At 38.3% G+C, this 10,173-nt stretch overlaps 1 protein-coding gene across 1 annotated transcript; it reads right to left on the reverse strand.

Annotated features, from left to right (window-relative positions):
• Positions 1-1,550: 1,550 nt before the first annotated feature.
• Positions 1,551-5,306, reverse strand: LOC109193823. Its single transcript, XM_019344649.1, has 4 exons — positions 4,768-5,306; positions 3,078-3,783; positions 2,532-2,604; positions 1,551-1,984 (listed from the first exon to the last, which is right to left on the reverse strand). The coding sequence occupies exons 1-4, from the start codon at positions 5,138-5,140 to the stop codon at positions 1,862-1,864; spliced, it is 1,275 nt and encodes a 424-aa protein (XP_019200194.1). The 5' UTR covers positions 5,141-5,306; the 3' UTR covers positions 1,551-1,861.
• Positions 5,307-10,173: the final 4,867 nt, after the last annotated feature.

The following is a 10,173-nucleotide window of genomic DNA, read 5'->3' on the forward strand; positions in this document are numbered from 1 at the left end:
TGAGTAATTCAGTAGTTCCAACTATATATTGACATGGTCTTCAATTTCACTTCAGATCAAAAATTGGGGCGACCAAATTTTCTAGAGGTTGGTGAGCAACGTAGAAATTTCAATGCATGGTCATTTCATGCAATTATTATCCCTTTGGAAAATCTTGTCTCATTTGGTTTTATCTGCTTGAAAACTTAATTGGGCAAACATCATATCCCTCATTAGGCTAGATACATGAATTTGAATATATAGTCCCCAAGTACAACTCCTAAGATTCATGAATTTAGATATATATAACTTAGAGCACAACTCAACAGGTTAATAGATCTAAATAAATTCATAATTTTTTGTTTTACTAATAGTCATATAGTAAATAAATTTATAAACTTTAATAAGTTTTACGTAATCACAAGATACATAGTTTAAATATAATTTTGTTATGATCACTAATATATAAACATTTGGAAACATATCATCCAATTGAAGTATATCTTGTGATTTATTTTCTCCACTACTCTCCAAAAGAATACTGACTCAAATTTAAACTTATCAATTTATAGGTATATAATATAAAATCCAGACATAGGGGGTGTTTGGTAATTACTATTAGCGGATAACTATTAGCTGATTGGATTAATGAGTTTAACTAATTAATAGCATTAGCTGATTGTAAAAAAATATTTGGTAAATTAACTGTTAGCTTTAACTAATTACATACAAAATGGCTACAACTTTTTAAATTTTAGCATTTTGAAACAATAAGTTGTTACAAAAAAGCTAATTAATCAAATAATCATATTGATTGTTTAACTAAGTCAAATATCTAATAGCGATAAAATAAGTCAAAATTAATTGATAGGTTAATTATTTACCAAATAGGGCCATAAACTTCACTATGTGGAAGTGTATAACTTTTTTCTCATGAAAAATAATTAGTAGATTCCTAGATAGTATAATAAAATCCTTGCCACTCTTACGAAGAACAAAACTTTAATCAACAAACACACTGCAATGCTCAACTTTGCTTCAAAAACTTTAAAAATATTAAAATTAGTGAATGTGGTAGTAATATTAATATTAATATAGTAATAATTGAAGTAAAAGTATGATGTCGATAATAAAGATTATTCTGGGTTTGACAAGCCTTCCAAATTTGACACTGCCTGCCTACCTTATTTTGAATGAATCTCATCTATTTTTCTTAAGAGTAATCAGTGACATAAGAAATTCACGTGAGTAAATTTTAGTTACCCAAAGTCCTATCGCCTTGCCGTGTAGTCTGTCAACTCCACAAGACCAAAACCAGTATCCATTAATACTGCATTTCAACATTCCCAAGTTGTTAACCAAATATTTGTCATATAATAATATAATATTTACAGCCATCCAGTAAAAACTTCCACATCCAGTGATCCAATATACCTGTTAAATCACAAAGAAAACAGAGATTAAAGAAGATAGAAATTTTCCAAATGCTTTGGATAAAGACAGACCATGATGTATTGAGCTTTCAGGCTTTTCACCCTTCACTTGCTGCCAAGTGAAGAAAACAAATTTTCCCAATCTTTGAATTGTGAATTTTTACACAAATACTTTATTATTATTTACCAACCAACGTAGACAAGGAAGTTTAAGGCTACTTTTCTTCTGCAGAAAAAGCACTCGAGTGGGACTTATGCCTTTGAGGCCTAGCACTATTACACGTCAACTTTATACAAGTCTTACCATCAACTTTTATACTTTTCTAGAGTATTGCAAGCATCAGCCTGGTTTAGAAAGTACTCGTTCATAACTATGCAGGACATGTTAACGGGTTAGATTGCACCTGCGTCTTGCCTACCATCATACCCTTCTGTTCTAATCCAAACCATCAGTCTGATGAGTCTGATGCTTCCTCCTCTAGCAGTTCGAAATCATCAATCTCTTTAAAATAAGCCCTCTTTTCCTCTACAAATTCTTCTGGCAACCTATACTGGTCCTCTGAACGCCTCTTCTGCAAAGAAGTTCGGTTGTTAGCACACTGCTTCATAAAACATAACAAGTTTGGTTGTTAACTCATGGCATCATATAACATATGGCACACGGCATACAGTTCGCTTTCATTTTTATTTTATGCTTCATCTGTTAGGCCACTCCAAAAGGAATACACACAGATGCAAGTCATTTACAGTTTAGCCTTTTTAGATGGGTTGATACATTCTCTAACAGTACACATCTTGGATTAAAATGCAAGTAAAAACAAAACAAGATTTCCTACAATATATAGCCAAAACATACCAACTCAATGATCTCTGCTGGACATGAACAGAGACCATTTAGAATCTTGTACAAGAGGTGTGTAGTCAATTTTAGGCAACATTACTCCAAAAAGATTAATAATCATTCAGAGCAAATATGGTAAAAAAAGCTAAAATTCCAGAACACCATTAACCAACAATTACCTATTCAAAAAAGCACTGTAAACCACCAATTACTAATATATAAAAACAAACGGGAATCAACTTTATCATGTTCACCAAAAGGGAGGGTTATTTGCAAACCTTGGTCTGCTTTTTATTTGGAACAGTCCTTGATCCTGGCAACTCAACATCACCAACTTCATTGCATTTGTTCCTATTCACGAAAATTATCATAGAGGGCATCAGTATTGGAATGATGGAAAGTTCAGAAATGTTTTTTTTTAAATGTTCTGCTTTGAGTGACCAATTCCCACTCATTGATTGTCAAGTCCATTGGTTTAAAGGCCTAGAAACAATTAATCTCAAAGCAAATGTCAGACTGCCAGCATCTTTCTTCCACAACTTTGGAAGATGCATAAAAGCCTTGTGTTTTGGGTTGGAAGAAAGAGAAAAACTATTTGGAACTAAGAACACATGCTTAAGCTCTATAATATAAAACATTGATCAAGCTATTGAAATTACATGTAAAAGTCTAATTAGGTGAAAAATTAATAATTAAAAACTATAATTTATGTACAAATTCTAGCAAAGAGAGTGTTGTAACAAAAACACACACCACACATAATTTCGGCATGGTGTAGTTTCATTTAAGTTCAAATAATAAAATAAATAGGACGTAGAGCAGACCTAGAATTCCTTGTCTTTGGCAAAGGAGGGCAACTAAAAACAAATGTATCTGCTTTTCTTTTCCCCCTTATCTTCTGTGGAGGCGGACTTTTCAAGGAAACATCAGATATCTCTTTGCCCATTGTTTTCTCACAAGAACTGCCAATGTTCACAATTATGTTTCCTCTATCCTTACTCTTCAGAGGTGGGGAACTGAGAGACTCAAAACTTTCCTTGCCCTTATTTTTCTTTTTCTCAGTTGACAGTTGATGAATATGCTCCACATTATCATCCCCTTTATTCTTATTCTCACAAGAACTGCTAATACTCGAAATTACATTCCCTGTATCCTTGTTATTCTTGGGAGGTGAGGAACTTAGAGACTCAAAACTTTCCTTCCCTCTATCTTTCTTATTCTTTGCAGGCAAAAGACTAACAGTCTCAACAATCCCTTTCCCTTTACCCTTGTTACCATCTGAGAGCAAGCTCCTAGCGAGTTTGTCAACCTGCTCACTCTCATCCTTCTTATTCTCAGGATGCGGGCAATTGAGAGGCTTGCTAGTAACCTTTCCCTTCTCCTTGTTACTCCTGGGAGGCAAGCAAGTAACAGGCTTGGCAACAACCTCTCCTTTCCCCTTTTTATTTTCAAGAAGAGTAGAACTACAGGGAAGAACTGTAGCTTTTGTTTCCCTATTAGACTTTCTGGTGGTAGCTCTTTGACCATAAGCTGCAAGTTCACCATTTACAGGAGATTTAAAAAAAAGTACTCATTACTCTAATGCAAAAGCAATCTTGCCTCATAAATGAGACAAATACAAACATCAGAGATCAATTAAAAGATCTTGGATGCAATATAAAAAACAAAAAACTTTTGGGAACTCAAATGCCAATGGCATCATTTTTACCACTATAAAAATAACAATGCCCTTCAGAATCCAGAACCACCTTTTGTGAACAATGGAGGGGAAAATCAAAGTTAAGTGATGAATGTGATAGAATAGAAACACAAATTGGATTCAGTGCCTGCACATTACTTTTCTTCCAAGATGCATTAATCAATTAAGACTAACATTCAGTACAAAGTATTTTGTATCCAGAACAAAGCTGAGAAGCTGACCCAAAATCACATACATCCATTTGCACTTGCATATCCTAAAATCAAAAGGAAAAAAAATAAAGATATACAAGACTTAAACATAAACAGATAAACTGATATAAGCAACCGATTTCAAATTGAACATAAAAGGTAGCTCCCTGACAATCAATCACCAGCAAGTAGAATTAGAGATGTGCTCATTCCCATCACATTTACATACACTATTTTGTTTTGCATATAAATGTCTCAGTTCAATAAATAATATGAGAACAACGATTTCAAATTGAACATAAAAGGTAGCTCCCTGGCAATCAATCACCAGCAAGGGTAAATAGAGATGTGCTCATTCCCATCACATTTTCATACACTATTTTGTTTTGCAAGTAATATGAGAACAATGATCTCAAACTGAACATAAAAGGTAGTTTCCTGACAATCAATCACCAGCAAGCAGAGATAGAGATGTGCTCATTCTAATCACATATGCATACTATTTTGCTTTTCATATAAACGTCTCATTTCAATAAATAATATGATAACAACGCCTTCAAATGCTCAACTCAACCTAAATTGACCCAAACAAATTTAAAAAACACAGTGCGTACAAAGAGGTACCTGAAGACGTAGGAGAAGGATGAACGCGAACCGTGGTAGAGATGCCAAATCTACTGGCGTTTCGAGCTTGGACGAAACTGGAGGATCCGACGCTAGTGTCTGATTTTGCATCAGTTGAGTTATCATTGCGGGGTTGCGAAGATTTGGAACCGGATTTCGAGACTGAAATTGGGGATTTCGGAAGGGCGCCGTGGAAGTTGGAGGAGGTCCCGGCCGAGGAGGGGGCGGTGGTGGTGGAGCAGCAGAGCTTGCGTAGAGTCTCGATCGGTGTGAGATTGAAGTTGGAGAGGTCTAAGAAGGGCGGCCTCTCCGTCTCCGAGGCTCTAGAATTCGGATCACCTCTCCGAGAATTCGGATTCCTTCGAGCATCCATGGTTGATCTAAGTAGTGATTTAGCGAGCGAGAGTGTGTGTATAGTACTGTAGTAGTAACTCTGTGGAGAGACAGTTGAAGCTGAAGATGATTGTTGAAGAAGCTAAAGCTCCTGGCGGGAAAAATAATTGGGGGCATAAAAGAAACTCGTAGAGGATTCGCGATTGCCACTTGTCTGTAATGTCGTTAGCTACTTCGCTGGGCTTCGGGTCTCTGCTCACTTCAATTTGGGATTGTCACAAGGCCCGTTAACCTGTTACTCCGCGTATTCGGCAAATTATCAATCGTTATGCGTTAGATCCGTGTCCAGCATGCTTGCTGGATTTAAAAAAAAAAAAAAAAATTCAAATCACTTCGTTATATGAGTATATGTTCATAATTTTATTACTATATTATTAATAACTGTACATTCATAACTACATAACTGTACGTTCATAACTCCATAACTGTACATTCATAACCCCATAACTGTACATTCATAATTTTCGAAGCTCTATGTTCACAATTTTAGAGCTCTATGTTCATAATTTTATCAGTATATGTTCATAATTGTAAGTTCAAAATGTTAGAGCTCTTTGTTCATAATTCGATCAATAACTGTACATTCATAATTCCATAACTGTAGATTCATAATCTCATAACTGTAGATTCATAACTTCATAACTGTAGATTCATAACTCCATAACTGTACATTCATAATCTTCGAAGCTCTATATTCACAATTTTAAAGCTCCATGGTCATAATTTTATCACTATATATGTTCATAATTGTAAGTTCATAATGTTAGAGCTCTGTGTTCATAATTTCATAATTGCATAACTGTACATTCATAACGACATACCTGTACATTCATAACGGCATAACTGTACATTCATAATACAAAAAAAAAAATAATAATAACGGCGTTAACGGCAAAACGCACGCGATTTTTTTTTTTTTTTTTAAACTAAATGACGCGTTTTTTTTTTTTTTGAAAAACGACGTCGTTTTGAGCCTATGTCTACAATTCACTGTGGACACGGGTCCAGGGCATAATTTGCCGCAAATTATGCTATGGAGACGTGAACACATAAGTAGATCTATAATTTCTATGCTGTAAATTTATAATTTTTATACGGTAGAAATTATGAATCTACAGTATAAAAAAGAGGAATTTATAGTACGGTATAGAAATTATGAATCTACAGTATAGATGTTATGAATCTGCATGGTAAACACAGAGGTAGATACATAATTTCTATGCTGTAGATCCATAATTTTTATAGTGTAGAAATTATGAATATACAGTATAGAAATTATGAACCTATAGTACGGTATAGAAATTATGAATCTACAGTATAGATGTTATGATTCTGTATGGTAAACACAGGGGTAGATACATAATTTCTATGCTGTAGATTCATAATTTTTATACTGTAGAAATTATGAATATACAGTATAGAAATTATGAATCTACAGTATAGATGTTATGAATCTACATTATAGAAATTATGGATCTATTCCGTCTTCACTATGCGCATGGTGAACACAGTCCCACAACATAACTATTGCGCATATTCCTTTTCTCATTTTCTGGATCATGATCACATTTTAAAATTGATTATTGATGTTAGTAATGTTATATTATATGGTTTATTTGTTTATGGTTATTATTGTTGTTGACTAGTCTTAGCTATTAGATAGGAGCTATCAGTGATAGCTTTCCTATAGGATTCTATCGTGTAATCTGTTTTCCAGTCTAATGTAATTTGCGTTGTTTCACTTGGTATCAGTTAGCGTCAGGCTAGGAATCCTACCCTGTTTTTTCTCCACCACCTAAACATGTCGAAAAACTCCTCTGAATGAACCGTAACCACCACCCCTCCACCACACACAACCGGGAATTCCCTTACCGCAGCGCATCACTTTGTTTCAATTAAATTAAACAACCGAAATTTCTTGTTCTGGCGCACTCAGATTATCCCCTTTCTACGTGGCCAAGGCCTTTTAGGCTATATTGACGGCAGCCATATCTGTCCACCGGAGTTCCTCCCGGCGACGACACAGGCAGCCGGCTCCAGCACCACCGCGGTCGCATCTTCCGAAATCAACCCGGAGCATGCGGCATGGGTTCAACAGGACCAGCTGATTATGTCTCTTCTGATCTCGTCGTTATCCGACGAGGTCATGCCATTGGCGGTTGGCCGGGAAACGTCACGCGAGGTCTGGCTCTCCATCAATGACTCGCTGGCGTCCTCCACACGAGCTAGGTGTCTTAATCTGCTCGGCCAATTTCAAACACTCCGGCAAGGCAGCATGACGGCCTCGGAGTATCTCGGGAAGGCAAAGATGCTCGTTGAAGCCTTGTCCCTCGCTGGCCATCGACTCACGCTAGACGAACAGGTGCTCTACGTATTGAGGGGTCTTCGCCCGGAATTCCGGGCCATGGCGAGTGCACTCACCGTGACCGGCACACCGGTAACGCTATCTCAGCTCGGCGACCTTCTGCAAGCCCAGGAATTCATCCAGGGAGATGAGTTCTCGATGGAGTCCGGGAATGGCGCTCCAGTCGCCATGTACGCTGGCCGTGGTGGCCAGTCGAGTGGGGGCGCTGGACGAGGTGGCCGGCACAGCAGCAACAATCGCGGCCGTGGGCGAGGAGGCCGGAACTCCGGCGGTCGTGGCCGTGGCAGCCCTCGCTGCCAGATCTGCAGGAGTCACGGCCACACCGCCGTCTTCTGCAACCGGCGCTACACCGAGCCTCCGCCGTCGCCACACGCCCACGTCGCCGTTGCAGGTACTCCACCGGCAGCAGAAACTGCCCAGCCGGAGGTCTGGTTTCCGGACACCGGCGCTACCACTCATGCGTCGCTTGATGAAACCATGATTGGGCAATTCGAACAGTACACTGGTGGTGTTGTGCTGAAAGTGGGCAATGGGGCAGGTTTGAATATCTCCCGCGTTGGTTGTACAGCAATCCCATCAAATTCTAAATTGTTAAATATGTCTTATTTGTTCCAAATATGTCATTATCCTTGTTATCCGTTTACCGTTTCACTAACGAAAACAACGTTTTTTTTTTAATTTCATAAATACGTGTTTTTTGTGAAGGATTGCACTACACGGGACATACTCCTTAAAGGCTCCGCGGTAAACGGGCTGTATAAGCTATTGGTGCCACGACCTCATGTTGCGTTTCTAACAGCCAAAGCGTCTCCCACAGTGTGGCATCAACGTCTGGGTCACCCTCATAAACAGGCTCTCCAACGGGTTCTTAAACACTGTCCGGTCGCGTCAAATAAAGCTCCGGTGTTAGAAATTTGTTCCGCTTGTCAACGAGGAAAATCCTCCCGTTTTCCCTTAGATAGAGTGTATACTTCAAGTTCTGAAGTTTTAGATTTGTTGTATACAGATATCTGGGGTCCCTCTCCAGTTATTTCAAATTCGGGCTACCGTTATTTCGTTTTATTTGTAGACGACTGTACTCGTTTTTTCTGGTTTTACACCTTACGGTTAAAATCAGATATCTATAAAATATTTAATTTGTTTCGGGCAATGGTAGAACGGCGATTTTTCCGTTCTATCAAAGCCATCCAGTCTGATTTAGGGGGTGAGTACCGTCGCCTACACACCATATTTGAGTCCTTAGGCATCACGCACAGACAATCGTGTGCTATATCCATGAGCAAAACGGCCGTGTAACGGCCGTGTGCACATACTAATTTAGATATGCAAAATTAGGTACCCAATATTAATACTTTATATTATAATTTCAAATTTAGTTAGATGTTAAATATTTAAATTATTGTAAATAATAATAATGTAAAATATTTTTATAAATTTGATATTTATATTTTAACTAATTTATAACTCCAATATATAATGTGTATATATTATTATTATTGAAGATGTTGGTTTTTGGGTTTTCGGGCCCAAGGAGGTCCAACACAACCTGTGGTTGGTGGATTCACCTTTCATAATAAGGCTACTAAAATAGAAGAAATATGACTCGATGATTTTTACGTGGAAACCGAAAGGTGAAAACCACGGGCCTTTTTGGGCGGTGCCAAGCCTAATTCCACTATGTATTTTGTAGGTGTCTTTGTACATGTTGTATGGCTATTTTGTATATAGAGTCTTATGTAAGGATAAAGCTATCTTTGATACCGAGATATGGAGTATGCATCTTGATGGAATGGTGGTGGAGTCTCTTCATATGGAGCCTTCTTCTTGCATGGAAGAGTGGTAGAGTCTACCTTGTATATTGTGGAATGAGGCCTTCTTGGGCGAGTAGTTGTGGGAGAGTAGTATGTGGTCTTCAAGTGTGTAGGAAGAGTGCTTGGCAGAGTAGTGTAGGAAGAGTGCTCTCATGTATGTATGAGTGAGTGACCCCTTTCTTCTTGTCTTCCCCTCCTTTTTATAGCTAGCCCATCCCAAAAGTGTCCGTTGGACATTTAGTAGGGTAGTGATGGGTGATAATTAGGGGGTTATGGATAATCATAATAATGGGGTAATAAGATGGGGTAATAAGTGGGAGGTTAGGAATGGTGGGGTAGTAAATAGGACTTTAAGGGTAGATAATGTAGGAATAACGGCTAGTTAGACCGACCCCCTACCCGTGCTGATCCCACACTCGGGTCGAGCCGACTCCTCGGCTTGGCCCGTATCTTTTTTGGGCTTACTCCATTTTCTTCTTGGGCTTCCCTTCTTTGTCTGGGCTTTATCTCTTTTCTTCTTGGGCCCCGAGCCCACAGGGTTCACACCCCATCAACTAGTCCCTCACTTTTCTATGTCTTGTGCTTAGCAGGGCATGGAAAAGTATATTGTCTTGCCACAAAATTTCCTTTATTTGCCCCCTCGATTTTTGCCGACTCTTTATTCAACATTCTACACGACTCCATTCTCATGACTTCTCTTTGTCTGCCGTATGACCGACTGCTTCAGTGGATGTGACCTTCTGGCTCTGAGCCCCTTTCTCTTTAGCCATCGAAGTGAATCTTGGCTGTAACTTTTTCTTTCTCTAATAAACTTCTAAGGGTTCGGACCCTTGATTC

Source organism: Ipomoea nil, unplaced genomic scaffold, assembly GCF_001879475.1.
Source record: "Ipomoea nil cultivar Tokyo-kokei standard unplaced genomic scaffold, Asagao_1.1 scaffold1932, whole genome shotgun sequence".
NCBI lineage: Eukaryota > Viridiplantae > Streptophyta > Magnoliopsida > Solanales > Convolvulaceae > Ipomoea > Ipomoea nil.